At 41.2% G+C, this 23,156-nt stretch overlaps 1 protein-coding gene across 1 annotated transcript in view; it reads left to right on the top strand.

Moving 5' to 3' along the window:
* Positions 1 to 14,506, top strand: part of SLC28A3 (solute carrier family 28 member 3) — a 43,887-nt gene extending 29,381 nt beyond the window's left edge. The window contains exons 10-19 of the mRNA XM_074166364.1: positions 925 to 1,005; positions 2,066 to 2,146; positions 3,186 to 3,311; positions 4,261 to 4,391; positions 5,214 to 5,382; positions 6,954 to 7,151; positions 9,856 to 9,937; positions 10,762 to 10,860; positions 12,517 to 12,640; positions 14,392 to 14,506. Coding sequence (XP_074022465.1) covers positions 925 to 1,005; positions 2,066 to 2,146; positions 3,186 to 3,311; positions 4,261 to 4,391; positions 5,214 to 5,382; positions 6,954 to 7,151; positions 9,856 to 9,937; positions 10,762 to 10,860; positions 12,517 to 12,640; positions 14,392 to 14,506 — 1,206 coding nt within the window. The remainder of the gene's footprint in view (positions 1 to 924; positions 1,006 to 2,065; positions 2,147 to 3,185; positions 3,312 to 4,260; positions 4,392 to 5,213; positions 5,383 to 6,953; positions 7,152 to 9,855; positions 9,938 to 10,761; positions 10,861 to 12,516; positions 12,641 to 14,391) is intronic.
* Positions 14,507 to 23,156: the final 8,650 nt, after the last annotated feature.

Genomic DNA, 23,156 nt, shown 5'->3' with positions numbered 1-23,156 from the left:
AGCATAGAAATGGTGAGATCGTGTGTATTTAATACACTTGAGAATCAAGTGATACTAGTTTTACTCTTACTTTAGGATGAAGAAACAATACATCTAATAATCCATCAGACAGTGGGTTAGGCATTCATGCATTTCTTTTAAATTGTATGCTTAAGGAAAACATTTTTCCTTCAGTCTCCACTGAAAGAGACTTATATTCACTTCTTGTATTTAATAAGTATATACCCGTGAATTTGTTTTTAAGCAGATTCTGACTCTGAATATAGTTACAGAGCGCTTGAATACTCCACATTGGTATTATAATCAGTGCTATAAATAGCACAGAATAAAATAGGATTTTACTATAGTGTGTTATTAAAAGGCAGCTACACAGTATGGGCTTTCTAAGGAACTGCTCTTGATTCTGTGAAATCAAGTCAGCTACAATCCCAATCAAAATCTTCAACTTCTGCTTATAGCGCAGTCTAAACTGTGTTTTTTAAACACAGACATAGAGAAGTTGAGCTCTGAATTCTACACCACAGTCCCATTGTACACATTTCTGTTGACGGTTTTCAAAGTCTACAGAAGTACGTATCCAAGTCTTTGTAGATGCCATTCCCCAGTAAGTGTTTGAGCTGACTTAAACATGGCTTGGCTATAAACTAATGCATATCATGTTAAGCCAGGCAGTTTCAAAACTATTGCAATCCTGTTAGAAAACTATGTAGATACATAAAAAATTGTTAATTCCAGCACAAACACCAACAAGTCTAGAAGGTTAAGAATTTTACAGCATAAGTCTAAACTTAATGATGAGTTTTCATTACCTTTAAGCGTATCTCCAAACACATGAGCCTCTTTTTCAAAAATTAAATGGCCTACAGAATCAAGAAAAGAAAAAGCACCTAAGAAGTGTTAAATGATTTTGTGTCTCCAAATCAGGTCCTGCCAATTGTGGTTTTCTTCAGCACCGTAATGTCTATGCTTTATCACATTGGATTCATGCAGTGGGTCGTTGGAAAGGTATGAATTTTTGCCAGTGGGTACTCCTTTGCCTAGTACGGGACCTTTCTTGAACACATGGAGCTGAACTGTAGCATTAGCCCTGACCAAGCTGTGTCAACATATGAAAAGTAGTTTGTTTTTAACCTGGAAATAGTTCCAAATGTTACAACCGCAAAATCCTAATTGGCACCACATAGCACGCTTTCCTCCTCCCAGCCTGGTTTATTGTACAAGTCATAGTAATTGTTAGATTTGCCTGGCTAGCCTAGCGTTCCTCAGATGCCATACTTGCTTAAATCTGCCTTTGTGCCTGCCTTTTTCCCAGCACCCAAAATGCAGGAGGGAGGTTAAATCACTGATGATGGATTTATGCTTTCTACTAAGGACTACAGTAGCAATTGCATATACTTTCCTATCACAGGTCCCCAGAATAAGATCAGAGGGTTGTTCCTCACCTCATGCTCTAAGTGCTCATTTTTGTCAGGTCCTATGTCCGGTGCTAGAGTCCACTAAGCTAAAAGCACTTCCACAGAAATTCCACTTTCTACCCTGTCCACCCAATGAATTTATATGAGGGAAAAGATATTCCTGCATGGTGGTAGTTAAACCTTATTTGAACACACCCTTAAAAAGTCCTTTGTCCTTCTCATTCACAAGATTGTTATATAAGCACCACAAACCTCACCAAGCTGAAATAGCATGCTAAAATTTCTACAAGACATTTTTAGCCTTAATCTATATTTCTCATTTTTTTCCCTTCATATGATCCAAATCCCTTTGGACAGATACATAAGTACTAAGGACACATCAAAATATCTGCTTTGTTTAATTTAGTTTAACAATTTAGTGCCCAGAAGGAGCCTGGGGTACTCTCAATTCTGTTAAATTATTCCTCCTCTGGCATATTTCAACATGCTACTATTAAATGAATGTGCCATATTTTGAAGCTGAAATCATTAACTCAGGAAATATTGTAAGGTGTCTCAGAACTCTTACAGTGACATGATTAATTCCAAAAGTGCATGGAATAGGCAGACCAATGTGTTGTGTTATTTTTTTTCTTTTTTAATAATTTTAGGTTGGTTGGATAATGCAAATTTTCATGGCGACAACTCCTGTTGAGTCTCTGGTAGCTGCGGGTAACATATTTGTGGGACAGGTGAGTTGGAGCATAAAAAAATATGCTAGCACCGGATTGCTGAATATTGTGAAAAATTGCTGTTCAGCAATCATCTGTGTATAAAAAAGAAATTATCATTTCATATGAAGCTAGGACTCCAGTACAGTGAGACTGGTGGTTGATTTCCAGTATTCCGGTACATTCATATATAAGCAGTGATGCACGATGGGGTGGGTTTTGGGAACTATATGTTTTCCCAATGGAAAGTAAGGCATAAATCTATGTGATAGATCTTCCTTAAAATCACTACCAGAGTACTCTACGGCTATGAAGAAATAACAGCATCAGGTGTTTTTTCAACTGAAAAGGCAAGTACGATGAAAACAGGTCCCATAAGGCAGGCAAGAACAGGAGAGAGAGTGCAGAAAACTAAGATACAGGGCTGGCTGTGCAAGCCTTAGACAAAAAATCACGGGGCAGAGTCGTAACAGATTGCTTCAATGGGAAATTCATTAAACCTACGCTACAGCAGTATCTATCCCAGGCATCAAAGCAACGTGGAAGATCACCAAGTAGCATCTGAGCCCAAAAGTGACATTAGCATATCAGTTCTATAGCAGTGGTGCATCACTGTATCATAGTGCTTCAAGATTTAGACTAGTACCTCTGCATGTGCTCGCACACATGCCAGAGGGGCTGAGAGCTTTAAGCTGCCCATAGTGGCTGGTATGCTTGTTTCACTTGATGCACGGCCTTACCCATGACTCAGAGCTGTGTCTATCCCTGACTTGCTCAGAACTGGATTAGGATTTCTTGGCAATTTTGTTGGGCCTCTGGGGGAGTTGGTAAATCATCAAGAATTGTCTTTAAACAAGATAGATGTTGGTTCAGTTTTCCTTCTTGGGCTAAAAAACCCCCAACCTATTAATAATCACAGCTCTCATTAGCACTAAGATTAATTAGTCAAAGACACCTCAGAAAGTGTGATGCATCCACTCATTTTCTGCCCTGTTAATAAAAGAAACCTCTAAGGGTTTATTAGGAAGTTCTTAAGTTGGTAGTTGTTTTTCAATTCCAGACAGAGACTCCTCTCATGGTACGGCCCTACTTACCATACCTCACCAAATCTGAACTGCACACAATCATGACAGCAGGATTCGCAACTATTGCTGGAAGTGTCTTAGGAGCATATATTTCTTTTGGGGTAAGACAGGAAAAGAGAACTGGAGAATATACTGTTTATCTAAAATCATGTAAGTATAGAAGCCCAGATAAAATGCTTTGGAAGTATATCTGAATCATTCCCATGTTTCTCTTTTTTTCTTTTTTTTTCTTTTTTCTGAAGGAAATAACTGCAAAAATTCCCTGTCTTCTGACAGTAAAAAGAATACCAAGATCTGATCTTGAAGATATTGTTAAGTAGTAAAAACAGCTACCTAAGTAATAGACTTTCTGCCATAGCTGCAAGGAAATGAGTGATTTGTAGAGTTTCCTACAGTCAGATGAACTAACATGAGGAATAGGCTAACTGATCAACCTGCCCACTTCTGTGGCAGTGACATAGATAAAAGTTGTTCAGGAACTGTTGCTAGACATATGAGCCTAAAGAGTTGTCTTGCAACTGAGGTTCTAGTGATCTGTACAAATACAGGTAGTAAACATCTTGTCTGTTAAGAGACTGGCAACACAAAGCCAGAAATCAAGGTTGAAGGTTTATGTCAGGCCACGTAGACTTCTTTTAAACACAATTTCAAGGGACAAAAGCAATTTTCTCCCACTGCAAGGCGTACAGGGTGTGCCCTGCACTGCAAGGCTGGCTCTCACCTGCTCTGCCATTGCTATGCCCAGCTACATTAAGGACCTGGCTTTTTCTGGTTTCTCTTGTCTTCTGGCTTGACACTAGAGAGGACTGAAGCAGTTTGCCTCTTGGAAAGATTACTCCATACTTTTCACTACGTAAACTTTTTCTGTTTCCAGTTGGCTTTCTCTTTTCTCCAGTTGCTCATTCTCTTATTTTCTGTATGAGCAATGTGAACTTTTTAATGAACCCCTGTAGAAAAATCATCCAAACATCTCACAATTTTAATTGCTTTTTTCCATGTTTGTGCATGATGTGGTTATCACAGCATATTTTCTGTCACCTGGAATTCTAGGTTTCCGCCTCCCACCTACTGACTGCTTCTGTCATGTCAGCACCAGCAGCATTAGCCACCTCCAAACTATTTTGGCCTGAAACTGAAAAGCCTACAGTAACTCTGAAGAGTGGCCTACAAATGGTAAAAAGGTAAGCTGATCTGGGCTCTAGTTAATAGTAATGCTCGTGCAAAAATGAGATTTTGAAAAATACCTTCTCACACATAACCCTTAGGGGTCGTTGAACATGGTAGATGTGCAAGCGATAAATTAATTGCACACCAATATATCCCAAATGAATAGTTTGTGAATTCAGGTGCAGTGTGCCTCATTACAATGTATGGAGGTATCACTACCCATTGGGACAGGCACAGAGATGCCAAGGACCTGGGCCAGACAAAAAACCTTCCAAAGAAAGAGAGAAATGCCTACCTGAGGTGAGCCACCAAGAGGTTTTCCCATTTCCTCTGTTCCTGTCTTTGTAACAGATCTGTAATGCAAACATACAAAAGCAAAGATGAAGCAATCATTTCAACAATGACAGCAGTGAACTTCTTGTCCATCTACAAGGAGACTCATTTCCTTTGAGAATGACAGGCAAAGCACAAAGGCTTGTAAAGACCTGTTCCTGAACAGCCTGGGCATCTCTGCAAGCACTACCTGCAAGAAGAGCAGTGCCCACTTACTCATCCCAGTGATACTACAGGCAGTCACAGTACTGAGACCTAAACCTGAGCTCTCCCAACCCTGAATGTGCCACAATTGATCCTCAGGGCACCAAAAGCATACCCTTCCAAGTGGTTTCCATAAGGATCGAGAGGAAAAACCTACTCCACCTCATCATTATTTTCGCTATGAAGGAACAGACAGCTTCAGTAGTAGTTTTCTAATCAAGCCCATGTAACTTTTAGTTCTATAATTTGTTCCTGAATTAAAAAATGTTCACACTCTGGTTTTCTTTTCATTGATAAAGTGAATCAAAGAACCTTCTGGAAGCAGCCAGTCAAGGTGCCTCTACTTCCATCCTGCTGGTGGCGAACATTGCTGTGAATCTCATCTCCTTCCTTGCCCTGCTGGCTTTCATTGACTCAGCCCTCTCTTGGGTGGGCAATCTGTTTGACTATCCAGAGCTGAACTTTGAGGTATGGTCTTCATGCAACATATATACATGCATAATGTATATTTTTATGTGCATGTTCTTGAATAATGTCTTTACAGCCAAAGGAAAGTTGTTGCCATGTAAATATTTCTCTATCCATTGGTCCATATATAGCTTCCCTCTGTGGTGGTCTTGCTAACCAGCAGAGTATGTTTACAGAGCATTGTATGCTGATATCTGCCTGCTCTGACTTGGCAGCACAGCAGATGTTCCCATTAATTACACACTTGCCAAGCCACTAACATCCCTTTCAGCTAAACACTAAAGTGGCTTTAGCTTCAGAGAGCCCCATCAAGTCCTTAATGCACACTAGCTTCACTTAGGTAAGGACACTGAGGCAAGGCCTCACTCTTCGGAACCCACACTTAATCAATACCACTCAGTTCTCAACACAATTAAATTGTTAAACTGCACCCAAGTCACTCAACTGAGCAAACAGGTTTTAAACAGGACTTCTGTTTTAACCTGGGTCTAACATCATTTATGACCCAATGCAATAGTCTTGGCTCAATGGTTTTGGGGGTTTTGTTTTGCAAGTTCCTAATAAAAGTGACGTGTGAAACACAGATATAACATAGTGATAAAGGTGCTGCAGAAGTGAGGAGACACTCATAGCAGATGTGTCTTCAGCAATATTAAGATGTTACCCCGCACAGGTTCCACAGATTACCCCACTGCACAGACACCCACTGCAGAGGAAAGGTGCAAGTACACATACCTCAGTCACACTCATGCAGGGGCTGGTATTTTGATAACTGCTGGATGGAGAAAGATTTGGACAGATAACCCATAAGGACCTGAGACCTACAGACAGGTTTCATTCAGCCATCCATCCCCTTTGAGAGACACTAACTTCTCACCTTTTGTGGGCAGAGAAACCAGGAATAGTAACAGCTCAGTTACATTCACTAAAGACAATCGGACCAAACCCTTTCACAGCTGGAGCTATTTTCTCTGTCATATAAAAAAAAAGCCATACTGTGATACAGGATTTTTTTTAGGTTGCATAAAACTTTTAATGCTAGGAAAAAAGGTACAGCTTTAATTATGTCAGATGCACAGCTTCTATGCAGAGACAAGTCCTTTGTTTACCCCAGTTGTCTTTTGTTTACTCCAGTTGGAGTCCAATAACCTGGTAATTAAGCATGTTCATTAACACAGTTGATTTAATCAGCAGAAGAACTAGACTTCTCAGTTCTCCTATCAGGTCTTTTAACTCAACCCTCCTTCTTTGCTTCAAGCACTATGTCCAATCTGAATCCATTGTTGGGGGCAAAAAGGCATGGAAACTTTTGTTTGACTTCAGCTGTAAAATTAGGGACATACCTGATTACTTTGTTACACCTAGATTTTGGGTTAGCCTTTTAAAAATCACAGAAGCATACCTTACTATTATAAACCCTTAGTCTCCCTGATGTCTTGGCAGTAAGAATTCAAGGCCAATTTTCCTCTGCTGAAATAAAATCATCTTTATTTTGTCTAGAGAATTTATCACATGCCATTTTTCTTTGACCAACCATACCTTTTGACCTGCTTTGTCTATGTATTTTGCAGAACATTTGTGCTTATATCTTCATGCCATTCTCTTTCATGATGGGGATAGACTGGGAAGACAGCTTTATTGTCGGTGGACTACTAGGTTACAAAACTTTCTTCAATGAATTTGTGGCTTATGAGCGCCTCTCAAAACTGATTCACAACCGAGAAAAGGGTGGGAGCATGTACGTGAATGGTGTGAAGCAGTATATGACTGTAAGTAATGTTTTCTATTCTGCACATTTATTAGATCTAGTACTTTTCTTCTGAAACTCAACTTATTTTTTAATATGGGCACAAAGGGATGATGGTGGCATATTACTCTGAAGTGTGTCTTTCAGTAGCAGGGTTCAATTACGAAAATGCAGCATTGCTTTGTGAGGCTGCCATGGCTGTCATCCCACAGCTATCTCAAACAAACATAGCAAAAGAAAGGCATATTTTTGGGGAACATGCAATGTCTCACAGGACACTGCACTGAAGACCAAGGCTGTCTCCAAGGTGAGTTTTTCTTACCTCACTCTTAGCTAGCACTTGGCTATAAGATACTCTCCCACGAAAATCCTGGGCAAGAACTGGAGGATCCTCCTGCCCAGAGAGGTTTAGCCAAGCATTAAGTTTCAAGAGAGTCATCCAACAAGCTTTAGCTGATAACATTTTAGATATTACTGGCACACCTCTGCTAGAGGTTATTGTCTTCTTTGTAGAGGACAATAATACATAACATGTATTACATGGCATACACCTCCCTTGCTTCACTGAGTCCAACCAGTTTGTTTCAATTGCCAATGGAAGTTAGTTTGCGTAACAATTTCCAGCCAGAGCCTGGGTTCACCTCTAATTCACACATGCACCCAGATTCACCCAACAGGACACATAATTCCCACTACAATTCACTGGGGAAGAAACCAAGAGAATGGCAATACGAAGGGCACCCTAGGTCTGTGCACAGGAGCAAAATGAGCATGCAGTGATCAAGGCTGACCTTTGCAGCCATGACTGCTCCCGCATCTGGCATCCACATGCAGAGCCTATGCTGAGTTTGTCCTCATTCTAAGCGACAAAACCCATCATATCCAGTTTTAGGCCTGCACTGGCCTTTTTTCCTCAAACCAAGACAAATTGTCATTGTAGAGGACCCTTAATTAGGAAGGATCCTTTTGTACATCTTTTAATCTTCATTTAATGTGGTGTGATGCTGTGGTTACCTCCCTTATATACAAAACCAAAACCATGTTCCTGACCACTTGCATTCCTTATTACCAGAACATATTACACAAGTGGAGTTAGAAAGCCAGGTGGTCTGATCAAATACTCACACGCTTGCCTGAGCATCCATTACCAGTGTTACTGGAATTCCTGGAAATTGAATACTGGGCTAAACGGGCCTTTGATCTACCCTGCTATAGTCATGCTATGCTCTACAAGCAGAATATGGCTCTGAACTCCTGAATGAGTGGTTTGGGTTTTTTTAAGCTGGAAGTCAGCCTTAAAATTCAGATCCCATCAACTGTATTTCACCTTTTTTTTTTTTTAAATAAGTTGTCATACAGAACTTCCATGTTCACTTCTAATACCTGTATAGAGCTGTAAAAGCTTCCATGGTAAAAAACTCTGAGATATAACAATCAATTGGATTCATAACACTCATAAAAATTGCCAGTAACCATTTTAATTATGGCACAACAGTTCAGGTGAGAGTGCACTTGACTTCCACTTTTAATTCCTGTTCAGCTTCAGAACTCCCTAATACATCCAGGCACAGATATTCAATAAAAGCGAGAAAACAAGCAATCTTCTGAACTCTCTCATCTGAGTCAGTAATAACAAAGCTTCCTGTTTTCAGAGCTAGGAAAGTGCAAATGAAAGCAGGGAAATCACAGTACACAAAGCCATTTCTAGGAAAAGCAGGTATAGTGTGTACTTGAAAAGCATTTTCCTGCATGTGCGCAGTGACTGAAAATATCTACAAATTTGTTTTCATAAAACAGAAATGGAAACAGAGAAACTTCTAATAAACAGGAAACCTACTAGAACACTCACTCAGGCATATTCCGCTTGGGCCTGAAACTCAGTAAATAGGAGTTCAGAACTGCTGTGGGGTCAAAAATCCATTTACTGAGATATCTTGCCCCCTTTTCCAAAATGTTTGAACTGCATTTATCTCAAGGTTTGCAAGGTTTGTAGCCTGATTTCACCCAAAGTCATTTTGTGTCCTGTGAGGGGTCCCTCCATGGGGGCAAAGGCCAACTCAACCTTGTCTCTGGTATGAGATCCAGACTGAGCTGGTGTTGCCAAGGGGAGGAAGATGTGTGAAGTCAGGAAGGAAATAAGACACTAATGGGGATTCCAAAATGATAACACCCCTCTGCCTGTTATCACACCAAAGCACCCACTCTCTCTGAGACACATTTTCCTTTTCTTCCTTGAGCACCACAGAGCAGCTTCGCACATGGAGTCTCTGCTTGTTCAGGGACAAGGAAGTAAGGGATATGTACCAAAACTTGAGGTTTCAACTGAGTGTTATAGAGGCAGTCCAGCTATGAACAACAAGCTGAGTTAAAGGTTCCTGACCCATACCTTCAAAAAAACAGCAGCTAAATTACCACTAGTAAGATAAGAATTATTTTTTGTCCTTTAATTACTAGTGCTCAATTCAACAAGCTTGGCACAGCAGTATACATGAAAAATAAAAGCATCACATGATTTGTGAGTCTTCATACAGGCAGTGGGTATGAAAGCATGCACCTTTCGGCAAGAGAATGAGCCTGCCTTGCTGAAAGCTGCACACTGGGGCAACAACCAGGCAAAACAGAGTGATTTCAGTACTCAAAGCCCTGTGCAACAATGCCATGTTTTCAGACCTAAGTCAGCACCAGGTGCCTCAAACCACTCAACGGGGTGTGTGTTTGTTTTCCAGGTTCGTTCTGAAGTCATTGCCACCTATGCTCTTTGTGGGTTTGCCAACTTCGCCTCCCTGGGACTCGTAATAGGAGGCCTGAGTAAGAACACCTTTCATGGACAATGTATCTGGCAACCAAATCCCAAAGAAAACACCCAAACGAACAGGCTGTGGGTGAAGCTTAGCAGCATTAGGGGCTGAGCAGCTGTTCTGCTAAGAACCAGAACCCAACCATGCATGGAAGGGCTCCCAGAAGGGCGCAGGCTTTGGCATGATGGTCCTGGGAGAGGGGCTAAAGAGCTCCCCTTTAAGAGGAAACCAGGTCCTGCCGATAGGCCTCCCTACCCAGCCGTCACACCATGAGTGTGAGCTACTACAGCCCTCGGGCTTCAGGAGGAACAACCCATTTCTGTAGCCTGCTGATTAGAAAGACAAAGTTGGTTCGTATATCTGGAGTAGGCTTACTTGGAAAGGAAAAAAAATAATAAAAAGACTTTTCAGATCTCAAGGGAAAAAGAAAAATTGAAAAACCATCTGGTTTTTCAACCAGTGGCCAGAACTGCTGGCAGCTGCGTTTACCCTGGAGCCCAGGTGGGCTCTGCAGCACCAAAGAGCAGGGCACATAGGTGGGGCCAGACCCTGGTGCTGTGCCTGGGGTTTGCATCTGAAAGCTGCCATCAGCCAGCACAGACACGCAAACTGCCAAAGCAACCAGAAGTCACCATTTTATACACAAGCCACCTTCTTAACAGAAAGAGTCAACTAGGCCTTTAAATGGTCTGCTTAAAACTTTTTCCTCCTTGTTTTTCCTGGTTTGAACTGCAGGGAGGGAATTCCCTCTGGTGGTGGGAGGGCTGGCAGGTTCATCTTATTTATATTTATATATATATGTATGTTTGACACACACTTTAATTTTCTCCCTAGCAAGCATTGCTCCCTCAAAAAAATCAGAGATAGCTGGTGGCGCTTTCAGAGCAATGATTGCGGGAACTGTCGCCTGTTTCATGACAGCCTGTGTGGCAGGTACCGTACCCTTTTGATGTCTCTTACAGCCCGTTACCACAGGGCGGCAGTGCGTCGGCACGACAGGCACAGCTGGGCAACTCCTGTCACTAAAACGCTAGTATTTTCGGGTTTGGCAGGATTAAAAGTCAATATGCCACCAAAGGTCCCTGAAAACTGGCATATGGAAAGATTTATTTTATTTCTTCCATCATGTGTTATGTCTTTTTTGTTGTTGGTCTGTGTGTAACACACGACTCGTAAACAAAGCAAGTTATAGATTGCAAATATATGCAAGTTGCAATCCCTCCTCCACACCATTGGCTACAGAAATACAGAAGTAATTATGGAGCAGAATTATGGAGAAGTAGAATGAAAGGAGGATGTAACAGAGGAGTGATGAGGAAGCTGAACACCTTTTTTCCTTAATTTTAAATCGATATTTTGGGCTGATAGTATTCCCACAGAGTATTTAAGTTAATGAAACTGTCCAGAGGTGAGATTCAACAACAAATCCTTATTTTCAAACTCTCACCTTCAAGCTGAGTAAAGAGACACAATGCAGCAGCCACAAGGCAAAACAAAACAAAAACCATAATATTATGATTCAAAAGATTAATTAATTGACCTGATGTGATTCAGTAGGTAAAATTTATCCCCAGTATTTAACGATCCCTTTCCTAGCTTTCCTTTCTAAGCATGTGATATGCAGAATTGCATGATGAAGGTTAAAGCACTCGTATTCCTCCAGTGAAGAAAGATCTTCATGCTTTATGTAGCTGAAAACAGTATCTGTTTCTACCACAGCTGCCCTATCCCTTTGTGTTCACTGGAGCAACAGAAACACACACATTTTAAGGATAAGCCACACTATTTTCTGAAGGTTATAGAACACTGAGGAGTCAGGAAGTCCTACTAAAGTTTATTTCACAATCCTGGCTTTAAGAATAAAATCGTGAGCAGCCACTGAGAAATCTTTCCAAAACAATAAAATCTGTTTTGGAAAGAAAATTACATTCCACTCACTTGTGCCATGGCAAATGATTTCCTTATGCCCAGAAGAAGGTAAAAGAGACAAGTATTTTCTACAGCCCAGTCAAGATAAGAACTTATTAAAAATGTGTTTGTGTTCCACAACACTATGTACAAGAAAGAACTGCCACTTTCATATTTTTGTGTCTCCATCACTGCAATGAATGCTGACATTACTACTTATAGAAAATTTTGGAGAACATCTAGCAAAGTAAAGATAAATAAGCCGTAACTATCTCCTTTTAAAGCAAAAGAAAAGGTCCTGCATTTACTTGCACTGCTATAAATGCAGCATAGCTCAATTTTAGTTAATGAAGGCACACTGGCTGAGCAGTAAGCCATTAGCATACCTTTCGTGTAGCATTAAAAGGGATAGAAAATCAAAGCAGTTTAAGTGTATCGGGTTACCATAGTTCAATTTCTAAATTCAAAAAAAAAAAAAAAAAGAAAAAAGCTTTGTGGTCATTCCTTAATCCAGTTCTGTAAAATCCCACAGTTTGAGGGTTTTAACATTGCACCTTTCACAGGACCAACTGAGGGGGTGATTTTGTATCAGCCAAAATGTTCCATAGCCCAGAGACTGACATCCCCAAGTCTTATCTTCCTCTTCGTTACTCATTAAGAAAATTGTTACTTACTTCACAGGAATGCTGACTACCCCTGGTCTGGAAGTTTCTTGCCACATCTTATTAGGAAATGTCTTCAACTCCACAGATTTCCCTGCCAACAGCACAAAGCTAGTTGAATGCTGCCAACAACTCTTTACCAGGTATTGAGGAACTGTTTATCCTTCAGCCAGCATAATTTAGGAACTCACGTATTCTCTAAAAGCCTAATTTTACTTTTTGTATTTGCCTTTTTTTCTTAGGCACCTGCTTCCCATGAACTTGTATCTTTTAAAGAAATGAATAGTTTAATGCTGCTGAATTATTTTCCTTTCTTGGGCATTCCTCTGTTACATGCAAAACACAAATAGAAACAACAGAGCATCTTTGTCCAAACCTGAGCTTCCCAAAAGGCTAGAGATAGATTGTCATGTAAAGATTCAATGGTCTAGTTCAGGCTTATCTCAAATATTAACAAAAAATAAATCAAATTTTTGAACTAACATAATGTTAACGTCGTATCAGAGGATAACTCTAGCTGAAAAAAGCCAGGAGCTTTTCCTTCTGCTGTCTATGACTCTGGCTGAAGATAATAGTAATTGTGCCTGCTTACATGGAAAACTTTACACATATTTGAAGTAGAAAAATATTCTGAGGTAAATTGTATCTGATAATTCTCTATCCAAGATATAGAGGAAAGAAATAATGATATTAAATAAGGAATATATTCAGACATACTTAGCACTACCTCTCAAAGAACCAAAGGCTTATGTATTTAGATTATGGCAAGAAGCTGAGCATTTGTCTACAACAAAAACATGCAATATAAGTGTAACAGTGATGTTGCTGTAATCTAACCTGCAAGAATTCTGTCCATGAAATCCTCAAATACAGGAGTTTTTCAGACTTGTTTTGATTTCACTGGATCTGCCTTCATGCTCCGTTGCTTAACTAAAACATGTTGTTTGTATTTAGAAAGGTTCTTGTTACTTTTTCTTAGTATCAAGACTTGTGGCAATTTGAAATTTCTTATGATGTTTAACTCCTCATGTTAGGAATCCAAATTCCAATTCTAACTTCAGATGATATTTTTTTCTGAATTACTCTTTTGACACATACATTTCTTTCTTCCATGCCCAGGCAAAAAATATAGCTTTGAATATGGACATATACGATATGTAAGGTGGCCTCATTTTTATGGTAACATTTTTAGATTTCGACTATTCACAAAAAATGTAATTCATAGAAATTATTCATGTTGATATCAAGATTACCAACTTCTGCCTGAACATCAGAGCCTGAATGTTCAGAGAGCCTGAAAATCACTGCAAGGAATTTCTGTTCTTGCAACCTAAAGTTCCAAATGACTTCATCACAACATTGATCCATTGTCAAAAACTTTCTTGCACAGTAAAAATAATCTGTGATATTGGGTACATTCCTTCTTTCATATTTCTTCATCACTTAAACTTTTCCTCACTACACTAATTTTAACTCTACTAGGTTGCTACAAAGACAAGAACTTGCTCTGTTTTCACCAGAATCAATGTTGAGCAAATGCTTCAAAGATGCAAAAGCCTTGAATAGTGAAGTGAAACCCCCAACTATTTCAATTAAATAGGAAGATATATACCCAAGGCATGAGGAATTTATACAGAAAAACGGGCATCACCCTGATAAAAAGGGAGAACATCTGGTCATGGCACATGGCTGGTGTTTGGAAAGGTTTCTCTCTGTTTCATTTCTCATTAAAATTTTAACACGTTTAAAGTTGTTTTGGAGAAAGTGTGTGTGTGTGTTTGTGCATATATGTGTGTATACATATATATGTCTACACATATATATATATACATATGTATATATTCCCATAAGAGAAAAGGAATATATCTGATTTCTGTTTTCATTCCTTCCCCAGTGTAAATGATTCACAGAATATCTTCCCTGGACGAAACTACAGCCTGAGTTCCTGGAAAGGATGTTGCCAACTGCTGGCTGAACCTGCTTTGCATTGCGCTTGGATTAAGCCTTAATTTTGGGGGGGAGATAGATCATATATAAGAGTCATATTCGTTGGTGGAAAAGTAATAAAAAAATTCCTTTTACACAACAAGTATGAACATCTACCCAAACCTTTATTTTCTATCTCTTACCAGCCCAGTTCCTCTGACTTGCTTGAAATTACTCATAAATTAAACTGTGACAAATGCAAGATCCCTCTTTCTGCAGACCTCTTCTCCCATTACAAATTGGAGTTGGTGCAGAGTCCAGTTAGAGGCCTGTAGCTGGCAGTGTTCCCCAGGCATCAGTACTGAGTCCAGTCTTGTTCAATATATTCATCAGCAACCTGGATGAGGGGACAGAGTGTGAAGAAGAGTGTGGCCAGCAGGTCGAGGGAGGTCATCCTCCCCCTCTACTCTGCCCTGGTAAGGCTGCATCTGGAGTACTGTGTCCAGTTCTGGGCTCCCCAGTTCAAGAACCACACAGAGTCACAGAGTGATGTGGGGTTGGAAAGGACCTCTGGAGATCATCTAGTCCAACCCCCCTGCCACAGCAAGTCCACGTAGAGCAGGTTTCACAGGAATATGCGCGGGCAGGTTTTGAACATCTCCAGAGATGGAGACTCCAGCACCTCTCCGGGAAGCCTGTTCCAGCGCTCTGCCACCTTCAAAGTAAAGTTCCTCCTCATGTTTAGGTGGAACTTCTTATGTTCAAGTTCATGCCCATTACCCCTTGTCCTGTCACTGGCCACCACTGAAAAAAGACTGGCCCTGTCCTCCTGACACCCACCCTTGAACTATTTATAGGCGTTGATCAGATCCTCCCTCAGCCTTCCCTTCTCCAGACTAAAAAGACCCAAGTTCCTCAGCCTCTCCTCTTAAGATAGATGCTCCAGGCCCCTAATCATCTTTTTAGCCCTTTGCTGTACCCTCTCCAACAGTTCCTTGTCCTTCTTGAGCTGGGGAGCCCAGAACTGGAACTCAGTGCCAGGTCCTGCTCTTGGGTCACAACCACCCCATGCAGCGCTACAGGCTTGGGGAAGAGTGGCTGTAAAGCTGCCTGATGGAAAAGGATCTGGGGGGTGTTGGTCAACAGCCACCTGAATATGAGCCAGCAGCGTGCCCAGGTGGCCAAGAAGGCCAACAGCATCCTGGCCTGCATCAGAAATAGCGTGGCCAGCAGGACTATGAAAGTGATTGTTCCCCTGTACTCAGCCCTGGTGAGGCCCCACCTCAAATACTGTGTTCAGTTTTGGGCCTCTCACTAGAAGGTGGATGCTACGATGCTGGAACGTGTCCACAGAAGGGCAGCAAAGCTGGTGAAGGGTCTAGAGCACAAGTCTTATGAGGAGCGGCTGAGGCAACTGGTGTTGCCTGGTGTTGTTTAGCTTGGAGAAAAGCAGTCTCTCTACACTCTACAACTACCTGAAAGGAGGTTGTAGTGAGGTGGGGGGTCGGTCTCTTCTCCCAAGTAACAAGCAATAGGACAAGAGGAAATGGCCTCAAGTTGCACCAAGGGAGGTTTAGATTGGATATTAGAAAACATCTTCACTGAAAGGGTTGTCAAGCATTGGAACAGGCTGCCCAGGGAAGTGGTGGAATTGCCATCGCTGGCGGTATTTGAAAGATGTGTAGCCATGGTGCTGAGGGACATGGTTTAGTGGTGGACTTGACAGTGTTAGGTTAATGGTTGGACTCGATGATCTTAAAGGTCCATTCCAACCTAAACAATTCTATGATTCTCGTAACAATGGCTGCATGTGAACTGAGCTGCTAACATGTGGTGCTCCTCAGCAGCTCCTCAGTGAAGCACCCCAAGCAGAGACTAGCCACTGTGTGCCTCAGTCCCCCTCCTTCTGCCCACAGAGGTAGAGGTATGCAGGCTACATCTTGATCAAGGAGGTTGGTGCCTGTTTAGAGGTAATTCAGCAAGTAAGTGTTCTCCAAAGCAGGTATCACTTCTTTCTCACAAATGACATGAGTAGAGAGAGACAACTTGCTAAAGAGACAGAATATGAATACCAATTCTTTTCTTCTACAGACTGAAATAGTATTTGCTGTGCAGTGGTCAGACTGCTTCCCACCGTACAGTGCTATAAATCCATGGTTCCCAGATTTTGTCTGTGGATTGCTAACAGACCTGCAAATTTCAACTAGATACAGGTAGCTTTAAAGTCACTTAAGCATGTTGCTCAGCAGTAGCGTACAGCTGGGAGCCTCAGCCCCACCAGCAATGGTAGAAGACAAATCTGTGCCTAGTGCATTGGTGCAGAGCAAGGGGAGCGCTTTGCCCCTGTGAGATGCGTGGCATGCAGAGCACAGAGCCCTGCTTGGCATCCAGGGGCACAGGTGGGCAGCTGGTGTGAGGCCCCAAGTTTGGAGTTTGTGGGCACAATTCACCCGTGTGGCACCATCCCCGGCTCTGCAAAGATGCCCACAGAGTAAGTACGTCTGCTGCTATCCTAAGCTGTGGATATCAAACATAAAAACAAGTGCCAGGTTACAAAACTTCCATGTTTGAGAGGCTGAATCAAATTCTCCTCTTGTTTACATCAGTCTAAACTTTGGGGATCTTCACTGAAGCTGGAGTTACCATACACTTACACCAGTGCAAATAAGATGAAAATTTGTTTTGTTGGATTTTATTCTGATTTCCAGCTGGTTTTAAATTCCATAGGAGCCAATGGAAGTACTTCAATTAATACAATATTGTATTACATGCTTCTGGTTTGCCTTGTGGAGCTCGAAATCTGAAACCTGGGAATATTCAGAAAAACAGACTGGTGAAAAACAGTTTACTTTTTAGCTCAGAACTACTTCATAATGGTTTTAGAGAGGAAAAAAAATATCAAAACATTTTCTTGTTGCTATGGCATTCTGCAGCATAGGGATTCACTATGACAACCAGTGCACTACCTCAAAAAACATTGATCAGAATGCACGTGTTGCTATGGCCGCCATAGTGAAAACATATTTTCTTTTTTGCTGTATTGATTGGTGCCTTTGCTGTCAGGTGGCTGGAAATATCAGGGAGATGGGAGCACACTACATGAGATTGCTGCCTATTCCCTGGTGGCAAGTACAGATGGTAGTTCAGGACCACATTTGTCTAGACGAAATAAGAAAATCTCGACCTTTTACATGCAAAATCTTGCATGTTACTAGGATTAAATACACCTAAGAAATATTATACTTGGGTCTTGTTGCTTACTTGTTTTTCACATGTTAGGGAAGTGTTCCTACCTCAGCAGCAATTGCATTGCAACATTTTGAGTCCCCATGTCAGGGAGAATGGCCCTGTGTGTAGGATGGTAAACCTGGATTTGTATCTAGTTGTGAATTTTGCCACAGGCCCCCCACATACTTGGGAAGGTTTCTCTGCTCTGTGATGTCTCTGTTCTTGAACTGTAAAATGAAGCAGTAGCCTGGGGGTGTTGTTAGCAGTTGTATTACAGCAAATATTGTTAGACAGCAAAAATGGGAGAGCAGGACTTTAGCAGTCGTGGGATTATACACCTAGAAACTCCCTCCAGACTGATTCTGTACTGAAAAGTAATAAGGAATTGTGCATTATGTGCCTACTTTCTGTCAGAGGCTCTTATACACGGAGCAAAACAGATGTAACTCCACCAATCTGGCCCCTTTCCCAAACTAACAGCTCTGGTTCAAATAGAGGAAGAAGACTGTGGATAAGTTCATACCAATGTTGGTTCCCCCTACTAAAAAAACCACAATTGCACTGCTGTAGCATCTGAGGTCAAATACCAGCAGGGACGCAAAAAAATTGGTGCCCATACCAAATGACTGTGGTTACATCACACCATCCCAGCCAGCTTCCATAGCTGCTTTATTATCTCTACAACCCCAAATTTTACAAGTATCCTTCACTGCTGACTGAACTTGTCCTACAAAACTCTCGTTTGACTCTACTTGGCTATTTGGCCATATCAAGTCATTTATTACACAGGGAAAGACTTTAAAGTCTCTTACCTGTTTATCTTAAACCATTTCAGTGTTACATGTTCTTCCCCAAGGAGCCACTGAAAAAAGCCGTTCTCTATTTTCAACTCACAAATACCACATAAAAGACATCCAGCCCCCACAGTTTATTGAATAGTCATGCCCAGGCATTTCAGAAAAGGAATTTGTCCTTGCAGTTACACACTATTATTGCAAACAGCTCAACTGAAGTCAACTGAGGTACTCTCTGTGCTATGCGTTTACCTTGAATAAATGATTGCGGTATCTGGCCTGACCCGAAACCACCTAGGAAAATTTGCAGAACTCCCTCAGAGCTATCAGCTCTGTCCTTGTGGTACCTTGACTGCTGTAATAAAACCATGGCAGAGCCCAAACTGAGATTTCAGGTCAGGCTTCGTTTAGCAGGTAACTGCTGTATTCCCAAGCCTCTTGCTTCCCTCCTTTCATCTTTTCTTCTTCTGACCACTCTGTAGCTTTACAGTAGCACTGTTCACATCTTCCTTTCTGTATCTGCTGCTTTTACTCCTGATCACCTTTGTTTTGATTTCACACATCACCACAGGGGTACTTGAATTTTTCCTATCTCAGATCACTAGGTGGCAGAACACAATCAGTAAAAGTTCTTCCCAAGACAACACATAGGGATACAAGTATCTAACCTTTTTATTTACATATATGTGGCCTACTTCGGGGTTTTGTTGCTCAAAATTTCAGGTTAAATATTTTTATTAACTACCTCGTATTTTCAGGTAATATAAAAATATGATACGCTTTGGGTGAGGTGGTTTGCTTTTAAGGGGTCACTGTGAGCACTTTGAATTGTTACACTTTTCAGAGTGCCACACAGCCATCCCTGAAAATCATCTTTTCCTAAAATGCTGCCTGCTGCTCCCCCCCAGTTTTCTTGTTAACTTTGTGGTGGAGAGTGTGAACACCCGTCTGTAGTAACCTTAGTGAAAGTAGTAGAATGAATTATGGAATGAATAAATAAATAAAGAATGCTGCAAAAGCTTGCAACAGATGGTGGTGAGAGGAGGGTAGTTGTGACCCTGTTACAGTATCCCCATTCTACTTAGCTGCAGGTAATATGGGACGAAAGGTTTCTAAAACTCACGTATGGCCCAGAGTAGCAACACGAATAATGGGACCGAAGTCCATTTTGCTGTAATCTCCACCACCAGCCCAACTCTCAGCATGTCCCCTGCCTTGGGGCTTGCTGAACACAATAAGGCTTTTCACATGGTGGGAAGTTTTCCTTAGCTGTCTTATAGAGGTAAGGGAGGACACAAAGAATGAGCTCACTTCAGTACAGCAGGTTAAGAAAAAGCATATTGAGGATGACGTACACCATGGGTAGCAGCCCTTGAAAACTCTACCCTTGGAAAGGAGAGAGCAGTGATGTATTGTGGAGAAAGGAATCACAAGACATGAGATGTGACTCAAGTAAACGGCTTGTTTCTGGAGTATCAATTGTTACAGTGTCCGGCAAACTCTATTTACAGGGAAGACGGAAGCACAGAGAGCCTTCCTTGCCTCACAGAGATACTAGAACAACTACTCAAGAGCTTAAATACTTACTGCTAAATATGGCAAAGTAATCCACTTCACAGAACAGTAACCTGCTCACAGTGAGTTACAAGAACTTGAGAAAATTTAAAAGGTTGTTTAAAAGAGATTGGATAGGTATAGTCTTCTCAAAACCTAAATAAGGAAGGTCTCTCCCTTACTTTCACTCAAATTGAGAAATATTTCATCAAGTAATAAGAGGCAGCAGAGCACTTGTTACCTACTTTTGGCTGTTCTTCTTCTCTCAGATCTGTGATTGTGTTAATGGGAACATTCGGGAAAGATATACACAAAGACAAGGGGATATGAGCACCCATCTTCAGAAAACTGAACTGGAACCATCCACAGAACACTCTCAAACTGGAGGGGCTCAAAGCCAGAGGCAGTGTGCTGTTGAGACAGGGTCAGATAGATTTGGCTTCTTACAGCAGCTTTTCTTCATGTTTCCTAATGTCATTATATAAAGGCTCTTGTGTATGCTTATCACCAGAGTTAACTGAAGCCCTTGTGGGTGCTGGAGAGGGTGCGTGGTGGTGTTGCTCTTACCAGTGACGCCCAGCTTTGAAAACGCTCTCTCTTCTGGGACATTGCTCATAAAAGCATTTTCACATGGACATGAAAGAGAGCATATTTCCAAAGATACTTTCAGCTATTTCCAAAAGGTACATTTCTGTCCTGCAAACTTTAACTTGATTGTTTCCCATGAAGAATTTGCCAAATAAAGGCTAAAAGGAAAAGATTAAACTGTTGATCTGATGCACTGCAGTGTTTTCTCTATATTCCTTTTCTTTCCAGGGAAATGCAAGACTTTAAATGGTGATAACTTTCCATTCCATGAAGCTTGCTGCCCACAGTTCCTTCTAAAACATTAGTGCAAACTGGAGGGACTTTCTTCTTCATGCCTGAGTATATTGCAATAACTAGAAAAATATAATTATCTAATCATTGCTATTCTGATCTATAAAGACATTGTGTTTTCCAGTTACTTGAGGATTCAGTAGGATGCTAAAATTATACAGAACTTGTTCCTGAGTTAGAAGTCATCCTCACCTCCTTCTTACTATTTAAGCAGTCCCTAAAAGAGCAGTGGGAAGGTGCTTTCAGCTGCATCTAGATCTATTTCTTCTCTGAAACAAGGTCTTTGGTCTGTGCAAACATCTCCAAAAATCCTAAAACACAGATATCAGGGAAAAATGGCTTCTGCACTTTGCATATGTTCACTTACATGTGCTTAGCGATGTGGCAAAAAATACTTTGCAATGTGTCTGACTCCCACTAAAACTATATGAGGCGGCTGCAGCTGGTAGTGAATCAGATTCCTTTCATGTCTTATGTTTTCTCAGATACAGCTGTTATAGTTACTTCTGTGCAAATCCAGTAATGTAATTACTCATTATCCATCAAAGTTTGTTGGACTCAATGATCATAAAGGTCTCTGCCAACCTAGAAGATTCTTATGAGTCTAAAGAGAGAAGTAGCCTGATTCCTGAGAACTATCTGACTTTGCAGCACTAGTAATCAAGAAAAAAATCTTATCTGACAAGTTTGAATCTACCAAAAGAAGTTCCAGTTGAACCAGACCTGATAGTGCTGGCCAAAGCCAAGGAGAATGGTAATTCTTCCCCTGGTTTATTTTCAGGGGGGAAATTGAGGAACTGAGTTTTCAAAAGACAAAAATTATTCCATTTGCAGATTATCTTTGCCAATATAGGTATTTCAGAGAGACAAGGCTGAATTCTGAGGTCTCGGTACAAATGACCCAGGAACTATTCTGGTGGCATTGTGAACTATTACTGTTCTTTCTCTAAAAATTATCATCTCATTTAAAATTCTTGGAAGAGCCTCTTATCCTTATATGTCCCAGAACAAGCTGCCTCTAGATGCCTTGTTTCTGATTGTAACAAAATAAGACTATTTTGATGATGGCTGTCTTGTTTGACAGCCCTGTTTCTAGCTAAACATATTCTAAAACACAGTAGGAACAATTCTGAGTGTATTACTTTCACAGGGACCATGAGCTAATCTCCATTTTACCCTGCATTGTACAAACAAATAGACCAAGCAATAGAGAGATTTTGATCCAGTTTTTATGGAATAAACAGAAAAAGCATGTGTAGAGATTAAGGCAACAACGGAGACAGGTGCATAGAATAGTAATCATAGTAGTACTATCATAGACAAATTAAAGGCAGTGCAAATTAAGCAACCATTAATGATATAATATAGAGCACAATCCAAATATAACCAGGCTTTTTTTCCTGAGCAAAAGTATGAACAGCCCTGAGGAGAAGGAGTTGGGGGTGTTGGTTGGTAGGAAGCTCATGATGAGCCAGCAATGCACCCTTGCAGCCCAGAAGGCCAACCATATCCTGAGCAGCATCAAAAGAAGCATGGCCAGGAGGGTGAGAGACATGATTCTGTTCCTCTATTCTGCACTCGTGAGATCTCACCTGGAGAACTGCATCCAACTTTGGAGTCCTCAGCACAGGAAGAACATGAACCGGTCCAGAAGAGGGCCATGAAAATTATCAGAGGGCTGAAGACAGGCTGAGAGAGTTGGGGTTTTTAAGCCTGGAGAAGAGAAGGCTCTGGGGAGACATTATAGCAGCCTTCCAGTACGTGAACACGACTATATGAGAAATACTATAAGAAAGCTGGAGAGGGACTTTTTACAAGGGCATATAGTGATAGGACGAGGGCCAATGGCTTCAAACTGGAAGAGGGTAGATTTAGTTTAGATATCAGGAAGACATTGTTCACCATTAAGGTGGTGAGGCACTGGAACAGGTTGCTCAGAGAAGCTGTGGATGCCCCATCCCTGGAAGTGTTCAAGGCCAGGTTGGATGGGGCTTTGAGCAACCTGGTCTAGTGGGAGGTGTCCCTGCCCATGTCAGGGGGGTTGGAACAAGGTGATCTATAAGGTCCCTTCCAACCTGAACCATTCTTTGATTCTATGATCATTTAAGGATAAAGTTTATTATTTTTATTTCAGCTACTTCAGTTACGATGTATTCCTGAGTAGCTAAAATCTGCCCAGGGAAGTCTGGAGAAGGAAAAGGACATCTGCAGAGGCAAGTTTTGTTTCCATTCCTCTACCTATTTCTACAGGGCTCAGCCATGTTAGCACCAGGGCTCC

This window comes from Numenius arquata, chromosome Z (assembly GCF_964106895.1).
Source record: "Numenius arquata chromosome Z, bNumArq3.hap1.1, whole genome shotgun sequence".
NCBI classification, from domain to species: Eukaryota; Metazoa; Chordata; class Aves; order Charadriiformes; family Scolopacidae; genus Numenius; species Numenius arquata.
This window is presented reverse-complemented; position numbering and strand designations above follow the sequence as displayed.